This window comes from Xyrauchen texanus, chromosome 36 (genome assembly GCF_025860055.1).
Source record: "Xyrauchen texanus isolate HMW12.3.18 chromosome 36, RBS_HiC_50CHRs, whole genome shotgun sequence".
In the NCBI taxonomy this organism is placed as follows: domain Eukaryota; kingdom Metazoa; phylum Chordata; class Actinopteri; order Cypriniformes; family Catostomidae; genus Xyrauchen; species Xyrauchen texanus.
In genome coordinates, this window is record NC_068311.1 from 5,473,536 (window position 1) to 5,490,392 (window position 16,857).

At 38.9% G+C, this 16,857-nt stretch overlaps 1 protein-coding gene, 1 long non-coding RNA gene and 2 other non-coding genes across 4 annotated transcripts; 1 reads left to right on the forward strand and 3 right to left on the reverse strand.

The window, feature by feature from the left end:
• Window positions 1–600: 600 nt before the first annotated feature.
• Window positions 601–12,344, reverse strand: LOC127630022 (EF-hand domain-containing protein D1-like). Its single transcript, XM_052107393.1, has 4 exons — window positions 11,995–12,344; window positions 4,060–4,207; window positions 2,253–2,387; window positions 601–1,570 (listed from the first exon to the last, which is right to left on the reverse strand). Exons 1-4 carry the CDS (start codon window positions 12,300–12,302, stop codon window positions 1,436–1,438), a joined length of 726 nt encoding a protein of 241 aa, XP_051963353.1. The 5' UTR covers window positions 12,303–12,344; the 3' UTR covers window positions 601–1,435.
• LOC127630023 (uncharacterized) lies at window positions 7,966–14,676 on the forward strand. The gene is made up of 3 exons (XR_007968823.1): window positions 7,966–8,109; window positions 14,155–14,390; window positions 14,543–14,676. It is a non-coding gene; the product is annotated as an uncharacterized LOC127630023 (long non-coding RNA).
• Window positions 12,581–12,652, reverse strand: trnag-ucc (transfer RNA glycine (anticodon UCC)). Its single transcript has one exon. It is a non-coding gene; the product is annotated as a tRNA-Gly (tRNA).
• A 1,855-nt stretch (window positions 14,677–16,531) lies between the features above and the next one.
• trnaw-cca (transfer RNA tryptophan (anticodon CCA)) lies at window positions 16,532–16,603 on the reverse strand. Its single transcript has one exon. It is a non-coding gene; the product is annotated as a tRNA-Trp (tRNA).
• Window positions 16,604–16,857: the final 254 nt, after the last annotated feature.

Here is a 16,857-nt window from a genome sequence, read left to right on the forward strand (position 1 = left end):
CTCTTTGGCCATTGAAAAACCCAAGGCAATTCTCGTAGAGAGTATGGGTGTACCCCGGTGTCCTGGTCAAATTCCACCCATTGGCCCTTATCTATCATGGCCTCCTAATAATCCCCATCCCTGAATTGGATACATCACTCTCCTCTTCACCAATAGCTGGTGTGTGGTGAGCGTACTGGCTCATTATGGCTGCCATCGCATCATCCCGGTGGATGCTGCACACTGGTGGTGGTTGAGGAGGTTCCCCCTATACTATGTAGAGCGCATTGAGTGTCTAGAAAAGCGCTATATAAATGTAAGGAATTATACAGTATATATATATATATATATATATATATATATATATATATATATATATATATATATATATATATATATATATATATATATATATAATGTTGCATACATTACAGACATTTCTTAATTTATAAATCTTATATAGCTAAATGCAACTTAAATGTCAACAAAAAATGAATGGTCAGTGTACATGTGTCGTTGGTGAACACCAGTGCTGCCACCTATAGACAAACTTGATCTTTTTGGTGAGTTTCCCTTTTTTATGTTAAACAAACACACACACACACACACACAAAATAGTTGCTTAATCTTTACTTTAAAAAACAAACACTTTAAGTATACTTTGCAGAAAAATACAGTGATTTAATAGGTTTTATGTGATATAATTAGCATAACTCACATGTACATTTTATGAACATCCAATATAAAATACAATTAAATCATAACTGAACTTAAACAACAAAACTATAATTAGGTGTCAAGTATGTAGGACTGTAAAAAAGAAAATCAAACAATATGAATGATTAAAATCTATAAAAATAAAAGTATTTCTTGACACTTGGTTTCCATGCTTTCTTTTACCTTTCTTTTCATTTCTCATCTGTTGGTCATAATCAATATTTGCTCCACAACACCAACAATGTATGTGTCTAAAATTATGATTAACACTAAATAACTTTACAACAAACATTTTGTTTCTAAAAATATGTAGTTCCTTAAGTAAAACAGAAGCCCAATCTAGTCTATTAAAGCCTATGCTGTTTTAGCTTAAGCTTAAATTAGCTTTAACAACACTCCTGAAATCTTAATCGCTTTTGTTTTTGCTTCAGTCGTTTCCACAGCTTCTCTATTTGGCCCTCATCTGAAGGTCCCACCAACTAAATAAATTCCACATGTATATGTTAGGATGGCTTAAAGTGACCAATAATACTAATGCTACATGTTCTGTGTTACCCAGTGGCTGTAATTACATAAGAATGTGTGATATAAGAGGCTGAGTGTGCACGTGTTTGTGTGATTGTGTCCCATTAAAATATGCTGATCAGGAATTAGTATGTATTTGTGGTAGAAAAAGAGACATGGATGTGCTAAACTGAGTAACTGAGTAAGCGGTAAAATGCGTTACGTGTGTGTGTGTTTAGGAGCAGAATGTAGATTGTAGCTCTTTAAACGCAGCACGCCGTTGTTTTCTCTCGAGTTCCATCTTCTTCCTATCATCTTGCTCTTCTCTTATCTCAGCCTCGAACTTACTGCGTACAGATAGAGCCTGAACCTACCCCCCACACACACAAAACAAATAAAATGCATTTGAACTGTATTTGTCACATGCATTGAACGTGAAAACACAAATACACGTGCACTGATTTTCCTACTGCTGTAGTTCTGCTTCAGTGACTCAAAAACTGTTAAAACAGCCCAAACCCCCTTTAAAACCAGTCAACACTAGACCAGCCAGACCAGCTTAGGCTACAATTCAATAGCTGAATCAGGCTAGTTAAGTCTTGATCATTTAGGGTAAATAAATGTTATATACTGTATATGTTAGGTGGGTGACCCAAACCAAGAGTGTAACCACACATTGTTAAAGTGTTCTTCACAGTAGGCAGCCATTCGAGTAGTTGCAGTAAAGGGCCACCAGGGGTCAGAAATTAGGCCAAAAATACATCAAGCTGAAACCTTATATCAACTTCATGGGGAAAAATTATTTTTTTTTTCTCTCTGGACCTGATCCAATACATGCATATTATTATTAGCCTGGCCTATAATAACATGCATATAGTATCTTTCATATGATGCTTGCATAAGCCATTTAAATAATTTATTTACAGAGTCCCACTTTAAAAAGTTGTCCCAATAGAACTGTATGCACCTTACAGCTTATTACAAATAACAATGAGTAACCCTTTACATACATCTGATCTCTCTCATACACACAAAAATATACAAACACAAACCTTGGCCTCAAAGAAGTCCCTTGCTCCAAGAACACCTTCAGTCGAGACGTCGATCTCAGAAAGCCGAGCAAGAGCCATCAGCCCACTCTCTTCCTGCAACTCACCTGCCGCGGCCCTCCGGAAGATCAGCAGGAACTGAGAGGGTTAGAGAGAGAGAGAGAGAGAGAGAGAGAGAGAGTGAGAAAATTCAAAAGCTTTAAAGGTTATCAGTAGTTCAGGGTTCTGTCATTTGGACTTTCTGTGACTTTTCTATAGGGTTGGCAACTTATCGCTTTGCTAATTCGGGAATCAATCGGAAAGATTCAATACCCACCCAGAGCGTCTCTGACACCCATTTTGCCATTTATATATGGCATGTTTCACTGTTCAACTGGGGTGGGGGCATGGCCAGGTCTAAAGGGGGATAGGGCCCCCCCAAGATTTGCCCCGAGCCCCCCCAGAAACTTCTGGTACCACCGCCTAACTGCGAAATGTTCAACGTTGCCCCCCTTAACATACAAGTGCCCCACCAAAGATCTCTTCCTGGTACCGGTGCTGGGAGGAGGTGTGATGCATAGAGTGTTTTGTCTATTCATAATAAAAAGAAATACAAAAATAGATATTTATTGTATATATAAAATAAATTATAATGAATAGGATGATTTGAAATGTCCCAATATATCCTGGTTTTCATCCCTGTGGGGTTTTATTGTAGTTAACTAATTCTTTAAAAATATTCAAAAGAAACTGACATCAGTTTCCAAAGTTGCCAAGCAAGTACATAAACCTACAGTTCAGCTGTTTTTTTTATACCTCAAACCGAAAGACAACACAAATCTAATTTCTCTAAATCTCTAATCTCTATACCAAAATGAGATTTCCGGGATTTCAAATGGAGAGTGATTGAATTTGAGATGTTCAGACAGAACTGACTGCATTGAGGAAAGAAGGAGGTCAACAGAATGACCGTATATCAGGTTTCCTCCCTTTTCTCTTTGCAATCTGTGAGTGTGTGTGTGTGTGTGTGTGTGTGTGTGTGTGTGTGTGTGTGTGTGTGTGTGTGTGTGTGTGTGTGTGTGTGTGTGTGTAATGTTATCCATGTGGAATGTTTCTCCAATCACTAAAGTGACAAGAGCTGTGTGACACAACAGAGTCACTGTACTTTACACACAGCTGCACATCATCTGTTTGTGTGTATGTAGGAGGCAGAATTGGGGGAAGGGGTGTTTGCAATTTACCACACAAATACAGAAATGCTTCAGCATTTTTGGTGCTTTTGCCCTCCCCCTTGATTGTTTCGCTGCTAAAATACAGGACAACAGCCGTACCCTATGTGAAATCGTCATTTTAGCCTAACTACAGGACATCCGGGCTAATATGGGACAGTTGGGAACCTTGTGGGGACACAGTTTTTGAAAATGTTGCTAAAAAAAACAGTTAAAGGCTTCGTCGCAAAGAAGAGTTAATAAAGGGAACAAATAATGTCCTAATTCATACCTAAAAATGCTGAAAGGATCTGCAAGACTAGTCCCACATATTGCAATATAAAATATGCTGGAAACATCTCAATAAACACAGACAAAATATGATTGGCTGTTAAGTGTGAAGCCACATTGTTGCATTGGAGATGAAATGTTTTTTAGTGATTAGATGTTATCTCTTATGTAGAGCTCTCAATAAATGTGCCGTGATTTAATTATTTGAATCGGTGAGTCTAAAGTGGCTCTATAGGAGTGTAATCTTTGAAATGATTTAATGAGCAGATATCAGTTAGAGACAATGATAGAGCAATCAGAGCTGTAACTATCTTGCAGATAATCACACAGACCTCTCTGTAGCTGAGTTTGCCGTCATAATCTTCATCCACTTCCTTGATCATGTTCTTCAATCCCAGATGAGTCTGTGGAGCTCCAAGCTTCTCCATCATCAGCTTGAGTTCCATCAGATCAATAAAGCCATCTTTACCGGAATCAAATCTGCACACACACACACACACACACAAAGGAAAAAATTCCATTAACTTTCTATATAGAGACATATATACAGACCTACCAGGAACTCAGTTATTAAAGGAATAGTTCACCCAAATATTATAATGTGCATGAATATACTGTATATATATATATATATATATATATATGGTGTTTTGACCATACAATGCAAGAAAATGGTGACAAAATTTTCACGATCCATTAAGGCAGCATAAAGGTAATCCTTAAAACTCCAGTGATTAAACCCATGTCTTCTGAAGCTATCCAATCGATTTTGGGTAAGAAGAGACCAAAACATAACTCCCTTTTTCACAGTAGATCTTGACATCAGCAGTCTTCTTGGCAATCATGATTTCAATCTTGATAATATGTCCTATAGCGCCATCTAGCTCTCTGCGCATGTGTCAAGCACTAGGAAGTGTAATCGGGCTTAAAATCAGCATCGCCAAGGAGACTGCTCATGTCAAGGTTTATAGTAAAAAAAGGAGTTATATTTTGGTCTGTTCTCACCAAACATTGACTGGATTGATTCAGAACATATTGCTTAATCAACTAGAGTCTGATGGATGACTTTTATGCTACCTTTATGTGCTTTTCGGAGCTGGAAATCTTGGTCACCATTTACTTGCATTGGATGGACATACAGACGTCATACATCAACCTTCAGTTGTTTTCCGCGGATGAAAGAAAGTAATTGACGGCATGAGGGAGAGTCAATAATGAGATCATTTTCGTTTTTGGGTGAACTATTCCTTTAAGCGATGACATATTCCTCTGTAGAAGCCGCAACGTGATTTCAATTTCCCTTTTTTTGTGTGTGTGTGTGTGTTTTACAGCTAAACCCATAATCTTGGAGAGAGTCACCAACCAGCAAAGTCACTGTTTCCATGGATACTAAAATTGCGGCAAAAGAGCTTAACTGCAAACGCTCAATTCATAAAAAGCATTCCGAATGACATACACATTCAAATTCTTCCAGATTTGTACATATCTGATCTTTTTTAATTTATTTTTGTAATATTATATTGGATTGTAAATCAATAGGTTCAGATATTGTGCCCTCGGTTTTGATTCGATTACATCATTCACAATGTTTCATTTTATGCATATTTAATTCACTCTTGATAAGTACTGTAGTCTTGTACAGTTGTTTTTCTTCACCAATTTTCGGGTATGTTTTAAGTAAGCTTAAAACTGATTGTTTTCGGTTCATGTCTTAGAACTGTTGGGAAACAAAATGGGAAGAATACTTCTGGAACCAAGGCTGCTGTAAAAGTGGGCGGTCACTGTTGCACACTATATAGATAAGATTTATTTACTGTTTTTGATACTTTGATCAATGAAAATTGCATTCTAACATCCTATGGACAACATCAACCTACTACAAACACCTAAAAAGGACTGCTGACATAAAGATTTATATACATATACAGCCACTGCAGAGGAAAGGCAACAGAAAGCAGGTGGAGAAAGATGGAACAGCAGGACAGAGGGATTCTAACAGAGAGTATTTATAGAGTCTCACCCAGCTGTTACCACACCAACCAGCAGGATTGAGTGTGTGTGAGAGAGAGAGAGAGAGAGAGAGAGAGAGAGAGAGAGAGAGAGAGAGAGAGAGAGAGAGAGAGAGAGAGAGAGAGAGAGAGAGAGAGAGAGAGAGAGAGAGAAGTGTTTGTCTTGAAGATGTGTGAAAGTGGAGAGACTGAGATTGAAGGAACAGACACGTGCTTCTATTTTGGTTTAAGAGATGCTTTTAGAAAGAAATAGTGCATGGTGCAGAAGTACAGGTAAACATCACCTCATTTTGCCTTTCTTTTCTCTCTCCTTTTTGTATTTCTCCTTTCCTCATAGGAAACAAAAATCTCAACTGATATCTCTTCAAATAAATATTCAGAGATCAACTCAATTGAAGTTCAATTAAAAGTATTTCAGCATAATATTGATTGAGACAAAAAAAATGTAAAGTGGTTCTTTACATTCATTCTAAGGCACTTACAATGGAAGTGAATGGGGTCAAACATTAAATTCACACTGTTTCACGACTATAGCCACAAGATGTAAAAATTGTGCGTGTTGATATGATTTTAATGTCATAAAATTGCTTACTAACCTTATCTGTTTAAAGTTATTTTAGCATTAAAGTATTTTAGCATTAATGGTCTGGCCCCAGATATTATTGCTTCATGGAAATCAACATTCTGCCACAAATGCGGTTCATTGAGCTCAACTTGTATTGATCCCGGAAAATTCATGTAATATCTCAGTTGTTTCTCCTAGAGGGCAATGCGATTAGATGGAAAAGCAAATGGAGACATTTGCTTGAGTTTCTTGCTTCTCAGATATTCCTGCTGAGCAAAATACTCCAGTATTCTCACATGAGTTTCTCAACAATTTCTCAAAATTTGCTCAGACTTACAGAGAGACCAACATCTGAAATGAAAAGCCAGAGATAAACTCAAACGTTTTGCATGACATTTTTCAAAGACCGAATTATCTGAGCTATGCAAACATCATTATTTATTGTTCTATATTTAAGTCCTTTTTTCCCATAAATCTTCACTTTCACTTTCAAAATGTGAAAGTGAAAGTGGAGATTTAGAGTAAAAAAGGACATACATATTTATCTGTTTCTCACCCACACTTATCTCGCTTCTGAAGTCATGGATTAAACAACTTATATGTGGCCTTCATGTTATTTTTGGACCTTCAAAGTTCTGGTCACCATTTACTTGCATTGTAAGGACCAACAGAGCTGAAATATTCTTCTAAAAATCTTGTTCTTCTTCAGAACACAAACAAAATTCATACACATCTGGGATGGCATGAGAGTGAGTAAATGATGAAAGATTTTTTTATTTTTGGGCGAATAATCCCTTTAAATAAAACTTAATTGAGAAATTCATTAAGTCTCCCAAGCATAAAAGAGCAACTTCTGAGCAATAAAAGTTTACTCCGGGTCTCTCGCTTTCTCTCACACATCTTTATTTGATGTTTATCATGGCATTTCATATCTTTGTTTTGAATGGTCACTCTAATCTCTTCTCCCCAGCAGTTCCACATTGTTTCTAAAAGGTCATTAACACATCCGCCGATGAAACAGCTCAACCAATCCTACGTCATTAAAATGCTGCATAAAAGCCCTTATTAACGCAATATTCTTTCATTGTTCAATGTTGTTTTAAGAACCCCCACCAAGACATGCTCACACTTGCCTGTCGCTGATTAAAAGACAACTGGGAATCTGCTGACCAGAACAACAACTGCTCTCGGCAACTGACAACACTCTCCTACACGCCATTAAAGGGATAGTTCGGCTACAAAGAAAAACTGTCATCATTTACTTACACTCATAATGTACCAAACCTATATGACTAACTTATTTAAGTCACTATTTACCTTAATTGCATCTATTTTCATACAATGAAAGTGAATGGTGAATGAGGCTGCCATTCAACATCTTTATAAAGAAAGTCATACAGGTTTGGAACAACATGAGGGTGAGTAAATGATTACATAATTTTCATTTTTGTTTGAACTATCCCTTTAAAGTTGAAAACACAGGCTGGCCCTTGACGTAAGTGTGGGTGCATAGCATGTTTATGCATCTTTGTCCTCTTTGGTTTCCTGCAGTGGTATTTATAGATGCCAAGGCTTGGGGCAGACATTGTGTTATAGAGCTTGGCATTCACAATACTGCAGTCCAGTTACAAGGCTCAAGCTGATTCTGGATTTGTAGTGAACCACAGAACTGCTTAGAGCTGCGATATGAACTACTTTACAGCTGACTAGAGAACAGTTAGAGAACAGCATGAAGTAGGTCGGGGTTAACAAGAAGAGGAGGAAGATGGCATGTTGCCCCTGCCCCCGGCATGCCAGGCACATTCCAGGTCAGTGCCTCTCCCTATACTTCAATGTAGCGCTACAGAGGAAGGGATGGAGAACGAATGGATGGAGACAATAAAGAAAAAGTACACCATATATATTCTGTTACATATACAGTACATTATAAACAACCAGTTACTGACCAGCTTCAAAAACAGAGTATACCAGCCTTGGTGTACCTAGTGACATATTTTCGAGGTAGTACAATCCATAAACATCACATGCCCAAGAGACTGGGGATCTAGGACAGAGTGTATATCTGTATGGACTTATAATAAATGCATGCTTTCTATATGCTATATAATGTCCCTTCCATATCCATCCATCTATCTATCTATCTATACTGAGCACTTTATTAGGAAGACCTGTACACTGAAGTTATTCATGCAATTATCTAATCAACCAATCATGTGGCAGCTGTGTCAGGGGCTTCAGTTTATGTTTAGATCAACCATCTGAATGGGGAAAAAAACATGACCTCAGAGAGTTCAACCGGGCATGATTGTTGGTGCCAGACGGGCTGGTTTGAGTATTTCTGTAACTGTTGATCTCCTGGGATTTTCAAGCACAACAGACTATAGAATTGACTCAGAATGGTGCCAAAAACAAAAAACATCCAGTGAGTGGCAGTTCTGTGGATGGAAATGCCTTGTTGATGAGAGAGGTCAAGGGAGAATGTCCAGACAGGTTTGAGCTGACAGAACGGCTACGGTAACTCCGATAACGGCTCTGTACAACTGTACTGAGCAGAATAGCATCTCAGAATGCAAAACATGTATAACCTTGAGGAGGATGGGCTACAACAGCAGAAGACCACGTCGGACACTTTATTAGGACCATAGTGTTCAAAGTGCTCAGTGAGTCTGTCCGTTTATCCATCTATTGGTTTACTGGTGCTAATTTTGTGGTTGTTCGAAATGAGTTATCAAATGTGTTTAAGTCTCCCTGTTTTTTTGCTTTGACCCATTTCCTCTTATACATGTCATCTTTTTTCATCTCTGATCAAACTGGGTTAAACTGAACTGGGCCAGAGTATGTACTTGCATGACTTAAATGGACACAAGCACAGTCCTCACTTAGTCTAGTCTTATGGGACATCCATACTTTGCTACCCATGATTTTATGAACTACAAACCTGGGGTTCGATTCCTATAATACAGTACATAATCAAATAGCATTGACATAGCATCAAACAAACAGATAGCCCTGCCCTAAACTCGTGCCATTGGTCTTGTCAATGTTGTTGTGTCTCATGAGACAGGTCACTCAAAATAAACAAAGCAATGTCTAAAGCACCACATAGACAGTTTTCAAGATAATTAACATATGAATGGCTTATTTGGTCATCTCTGCATATTAAACTGGGATAGGAGAATGAGAAAGAATTTTAATACCGAAGAGTTACACACTTTGCTTTAAAGGTTTTGTTCATGTCGTTATGGACTTCATGTCGTCGCTGGCACCTAAGGGCATGGATGCAGCATTAAAATGCAATATTTTTCAGTTAATGATGCCATTGTAGAAAACCACCATTCACAGTCAGCCATGATTAATTGAATCCACGTGTGACAGTGTCCAATAACAGGGCAGTTACCGATATTACGTTTATTTTTTGGCTGGTCATGTGATCCTAACATGGCAGCCCCCATGAGGGGACCCTCTCCATGTAGAATGAAACAGCTTTTATAAGGTTACTGATATGACTTGAGTCTTGGATCGGACTTGTTGGTCCAGCACATCCCATAGATGCTCAATCAGATTGAGATCTGGGAAATTTGGAGGCCAAGTCAACACTGTTGCCATGAAGGGGGGTACGTGGTCCGCAACAATCTTTAGGTAGGTGATATGTGTTAAAGTAACATCCACATGAATGCCAGGACTCAAGGTTTCCCAGAGCATCATACTGCCTCTGCCAGCCTGCCATGTTCCAATGGTGCATCCTGCTGCCATCACTTCTCCAGGTTAACAATGCACACGCACCCGACCGTCCACATGATCTAAAAGAAAACGTGATTCATCAGATCAGGCCACCTTCTTCCATTGCTCCATGATCCAGTTCTGATGCTCACGTGCCCAATTTAGGTGCTTTCAGAAGTGGACAGGGGTCAGCATGGGCACTCTGACTAGTCTGCAGCTATGCAGCCCCATACGCAGCAAGCTGTGATGCACTGTCATGGACAGCATTACGTTTTGCAGCAGTTTGTGCTATAGTAGCTCTTCTGTGGGATCGGACCAGAAGGGCTAGCCTTCACTCCCCACATGCATCAGTGAGACTTGTGTGCCCATGACCCTGTTACCAGTTCGCCTGTTGTCCTTTCTTGGACCACTTTTGGTAGGTACTAACCACTGCATACTGGGAACACCCCACAAGACCTGCCGTTTTGGAGATGCTCTGACCCAGTCGTCTAGACATCACAATCTGGCCCTTGTCAAAGTAGCTCAGATCCTTACCCTTGCCCAATTTTCCTGCTTCCAACACATGAAATTCAAGAACTGACTGCTCACTCGCTGCCCAATATATTCCACCCCTTGACAGGTGCCATTATAACGAGATAATAAATGTTATTCACTTCACCTGTCAGTAGATTTAATGCTGTGGCTAATCAGGGTATACTGTATACCTATATTTAAAAATTGCAATTAATTCATTTCGAAGCAAAACTTTTTAAATGAGCAATAAAATAACTGAGTGCGCCTTATTGTCTTTGAAGTTGAATGCACACCTCAGTATTTTCCATTTTTAGCACAGTATGAGAAAAAGTTGTTTGTCCGCAATTGTTATTGTTTGATGGGTTTTAACCAGAGAGTCATATCATGACAATTAACCATTTGAACATGAAAAGGGGGGATTCACTTTTTAACTTTACTCCATTTGAAACCAAATTAAAAAAAACATCTCTCTCCCACCATAGACTCCTCCATGTCCCTGTCAACACACACACATGCACAAAGATGGCATTGTTGCTCGTAGAGGGGGTTCCACTTGGGACGTAGAGTTTGTGTGTGGACCTTTGTACTGAAATAATGCAAGGGAAATCAGAACAATGGCTGTTCAGAGAGATCACCCCAGAAAAAACAACCTTTTTTTGGCACTGTACAAGGATGAGAGAGAGAGAGAGAGACAGAGAGAGAGAGAGAGAACGCACAATTCTTGTTTGACTCGTTTATTTTAATGTTACCTTAATAATTGATTAAAGTTTGTTCATTTCTAATTTTAGCATGCATTGTTTGGCAATACAATAAATGCACAAATTTAAAAACACATTAAATTGACATTTTCCGTTAGGACAAAAATATCAAGTAGAATTAACTTATCAAAAACATGATCAAAGGATCAAATGATACAATTTTCATCAAATTGTACAGTCATTTTTAACTATATGTCAAATAATAAATATACAAATAAATTGTATTGATTTTATTTCGTGCATGATTAAACAATTGAATTCGATGGAAATTTGTTATGAAATAGAAATAGGTAAATCTTGAATTTAATCTGATTAAATATTTTTGGGAGCATGGATGTTTATTTTTATTTTAAGAGATACATAAAAAAAAAATCATTCTTATTCAAGCCATTGTGATATACATTACAAACACAATGATCCTAATACTTTACTCACTCTATCTCTCTATCTCTCTCTCTCTCACACACACACACACACACACACACACACACACACACACACACACACACACACACACATTCAGCCTAACCTTACTGTAACCTTACCTTGACTAGTAAAATCATGCATTGCCAAATTATTATAATTATAACTTCATTAACTTAGTATAGATCTTAATAAAAAATCTTAAGACAGATCAATTGTTTTTTATTTGCCAATTGACTGGATGTTATGATTGATTGTATATTATTCTAATAAACTCACCTCTTGAACATTTTCTCCATATCTTTAATCTGTTTGCGTGAGAACTCTTTAAACTCGGTGTACGGATTGAAAACCTTCATCTTTTGGGGCTTCGACGTGCCGTCTTGAATGTTCAACCTGCGATTGAGTTTCTCCGTGAGTTCAGAAGTGGCGTCGTCGTTCACGGTGGCAGGTTTCACCTGAGGCGGCTCCTCGCTCGCTTCTGTTTGCACCGGGTGCACCGGGCTCACCGGTGAAAGGGGTTTCGGGTCATGCTGCTCGGCGTCCAGCTTGCGCTGCAGCTTCCGTGCGATCTCTTCGGATGACATTGCGGACTGTGAATGAGATGCTCTGGGTCGCAAGATTATCTGTTTCTGAGCACTCGGCTACGGAGAGGGGCGGGGCTGCAGCGCAAGTGAGTCCCTTTAAACGTGATACCCAACGGGATTCAGACAAGCATAGTGTTGGAAGAGCGGACGGTGCTGTATATAGGCCATTCATATATGAGTCTATTAATAACGCAATGAATGTTGCCTGTGTAACTATTGGTGATCTATTCGTTTTTTAAAGGAATCGGAAAAAACAATTTACGGTAGAAAAATATCTTTGCGTTGGCCGGGAATCGAACCCGGGTCAACTGCTTGGAAGGCAGCTATGCTCACCACTATACCACCAACGCTTACGAGAACTCCGATAAGTCGATCCCTTCACACCTCTTTGTGACTTCTGGAAGGAGGAATTGTTCGCATCTTAACAAAACTTTTCACTCGATATCAGTATCGAAAGTAACACTAAATGCTACCATTCCTAATGCAGTTCTTCTTGTGACCAGTAGAGAACAGCAACTGTTCAGCTTTTTGCTCTTCAGGGTAGGGTTGCACCAGCTGTGCTGAAAGTCTTACTTAAATTGGGGTGTAAAGGTCACACTAAGGGCTTAGTTTGTAACTAAGTCAGTGCTTCATTTGGTTGCTCCACCTGTTCTTAATGCAGGACTTATGCTGCGTTCCATTAGTCTCGGAAAGTCTGATTTTTCCACTTCCTAGGCCTACTTGGAAAAGTGGCAGCAAGTGAACAGTCAGTTCTTGAATTTCATGTGTTGGAAGTAGTAGCAATGTTAAGGATCTGAGCGACTTTGACATTGGCCAAATTGTGATGGCTACACAACTGGGTCAGAGCATCTCCAAAACGGCAGGTCTTGTGGGGGTATGCAGTGGTTAGTACCTTCCAAAAGTGGTCCAAGGAAGGACAACAGGGTCATTGGCACCCAAGGCTCATTAATGCACATGTGGAGCGAAGGCTTGCCCGTCTGGTCCGATCCCACAGAAGAGCTACTATAGCACAAATCGCTGAAAAACATAATGCTGGCCATGATAGAAAGTTGTCAGAACACACAGTACATCACAGCTTGCTGCATGGGGCTGTGCAGACCAGTCAGAGTGCACATGCTGACCCCTGTCCACCGCCCTTGAGCATCAGATCTGAATTATGGAGCAATGGAAGAAGATGGCCTGGTCTGATGAATCACCTTTTCTTTTAGATCATGTGGATGGCCGGGTGCATCTGCGTCATTTACCAGGGGAAGAGATGGCACCAGGATGCAACAAGGGAAGATGGCAGGCTGGCAGAGGCAGTGTGATGCTCTGGGCAATGTTCTGCTGGGAAACCTTGAGTCCTGGCATACTTTAACACATACCACCAACCTAGACTGTTTCAGACCATGTACACCCCTTCATGGCAATGGTATTCCCTGATGGCAGTGGCCTCTTTCAGCAGGATAATGCACCCTGCCACACTGCAAAAATTGTTTAGGAATGGTTTGAAGAATATGACAAAGAATTCAATTATATACAAATGTTATATAACTCTGATTGTGTTTGGCTGAAAAGAAGAAAGTCATATACACCTAGGATGGCTTGAGGGTGAGTAAATTATGGGATAATTTGGGATATGGGATATGGGATAAATCACTCCAAGTTCCTGAGCAAATTATTGTATTTTCTGAGACTGTTGACTGTCCAGTGTCTGGATCTTACAAAGTGCAAAATAGATGCTCTGCCTTTAATTCCTCTTGTTGTGTGTTCATGGGCCCCTGACTGTCAAGACTGTGTTCAGCACAGTTGCTTGGCTTTGTTTTTGTCAAAAATATCAAGGCTCATTTGCAACTCCTTTGTTTGTGTTCAGGTTTTCTAAAGAGACTCTTCAGCAGCTGGTTGAAATGGTTTTTGAAGCACAGGATGGTGAACTGACACTCATTCCTGGAGAAGGTGTCTGAAGATCTGATATACTGAGTTGGGAAGTGATTCACTATCTACTGCAGTGCAACAGTCTACATTTGAAACTTAACTTCAGAAAGATCATCATTCTTCTGAAAACATCAGGGAACTTCTGCCTTTGCTGGACAGAATCCAGATTAAAAGGTAAAATAATCAACTCATTAACAACATCCATTGAATTCATTGAAGTTGCTTGTTTATTAAGAACATGCTGTTAATCCCTCTATTCTTCAACTGTGTATTCAGTAACTGAAAAAAGCTTTATGCAGATTATGATTGATTGTTATCCTCTTCAGGTTGAGCCCCAGCTTCATGCTGACCATCATGATGGAGATTTACAAAACTTGCTCTTATCAGTATGTGTCCAGTCTGTTAAGTTCAGTAGAGGATTACATCAACATGAACAGCAGAGTGCTGCACTGCGCTTCACTCTACAGCACTGCAACACTGTCACACTCCACCTGCTCTGGACCTCCACACTGAGGTCTCTAACCTCAGGTTTACTGACTTTACAGCTCTGATATGATACTGGCAAATACTGCTGTTTTTTTGCTCAAGAGTGTGTTGATATAATTAGTTTTTGTGTGTGTGTGTTAGTGTTGACATGCTATTGTTGCTGAAGCTGCTTCATTGCTGCAGTTCCTCTGATCACCAGTAGGAGGAAGCAGATGTTCTGCTCTCTGTTCTTCAGAACACAATGTACTTCTGCTGTTCTGCTGTACACACAGGACAATCAAGATAACTTTAACCTGACCACTAAAGACTAAATTAATCTAATCTGGTTTTATAGGACTGTGAGGTCTCTGACAACTAGTCATAACTACAGCCATAGTGCACCAGAACGCCCACCACACACTAATTATAGGTGGATAGGAGAGCAATACATGAATATGGTAATTTGATTGCCTGTAGATATATATACACAGTATATATACGTATACACTGGCGGCCAAAAGTTTGTAATAATATGCATATTTTGCTGTTTCGGAAGGAAATTGGTACTTTAATTCACCAAAGTGGCATTCAGCTGATCACAAATTATAGTCAGGATATTACTGATTAAAAACAGCACCATCACTATTTGAAAAAAGTCATTTATGATCAAATCTAGACAGGCCCCATTTCCAGCAGTCATCAATCCAACACTTGAGTTATCTTGCTAATTTGGTACTAGTAAAATCACTTGCCATTATATCAAACACAGTTGAAAGCTTTTTGGTTTGTTAAATAAAGCTTAACATTGTCTTTGTGTTTGTTTTTGAGTTGCCACAGTATGCAATATACTGGCATGTCTTAAGGTCAATAGAAAAAAAAAGAAACAGCTTCCTCTAGAAACTCATGAGTCAATCATTGTTTTGAGGAATGAAGGCTATATTCTTTAAATTGACAAAAAACTAAAGATTTCATATAAAGGTGTACACTACAGTCTTCAAAGACAAAGGACAACTGGCTCTAACAAGGACAGAATGAGATGTGGAAGGCCAGATGTACAACTAAACAGGATAAGTACATCAGAGTCTCTAGTTTGAGAAATAGACGCCTCACATGTCCTCAGCTGACAGCTTCATTGAATTCTACCCGCTAAACACCAGTTACATGTAAATCAGTAGCGAATACTCAGGGGGGCAGACCTTATGGGAAGAATTGCAAAGAAAAAGCCACTTTTGAAACAGAAAATCAAATAGAAATGGTTAGAGTGGGCAAAGAAACAGATATTGTACAACAGATCATTGGAAAAGAGTGGTATGGATCTTAACCCCATTGAGCTTTTGTGGGATCAGTTAGACTGTACAGTGCGTGAGAAGTGCCCAACAAGACAGCCACATCTATGACAAGTGCTACAGGAAGTGTGGGGTGAAAGATCACCTGAGTATCTGGACAAACTGACAGCTAGAATGCCAAGGATCTTCAAAGCTGTCATTGCTGCACGTGGAAGATTTTTTCATGAGAACACTGAAGTAGTTTAAGAAGATCTGTATATGTTTTCAAATTGTAATAGTAATTTTTCACATTATGTCCTGACTAGCTATATATTGTGATCAGTTGAATGCCACATTGGTGAATAAAAGTACTAATTTCTTTCCATAAGAGCAAAATCTGTAACAGGAGATCTTTGAACTTAAACTTAAATTTGAATTTAAACTTCACTGGTCAATCTTGTAATTAATTGCTCGATTTGAATCGATGTGTATTGAGGTTGAAACACAACTTTAAAATGAGGTACTGTTGCAGATTGCATGCAATGCCAGAAATAATTGTTTAACTTAAAAAAAATAAAAACATTCTGACCCTGACGTGATTTGAACACGCAACCTTCTGATCTGGAGTCAGACGCGCTACCGTTGCGCCACAAGGCCTTGTACATGAGCATGATGTATAATATAACAAATTATAGAGCTTTGAAATTGTAATACTTCAATCATATGCGTTATATTTAAATACTTAAATCATATGCGTCAATTGATAACGACCGGTGAACAATTATTTCGTTATACTTCAAATGTTTGTAAATACACAAAAACGGTGCAAATTAGTATATTATACCTTCACAGTACAGTGGACCAGTCACTTATCAAATACTAGTTCTAGTTTCACGTATTTTTCTAGTTTG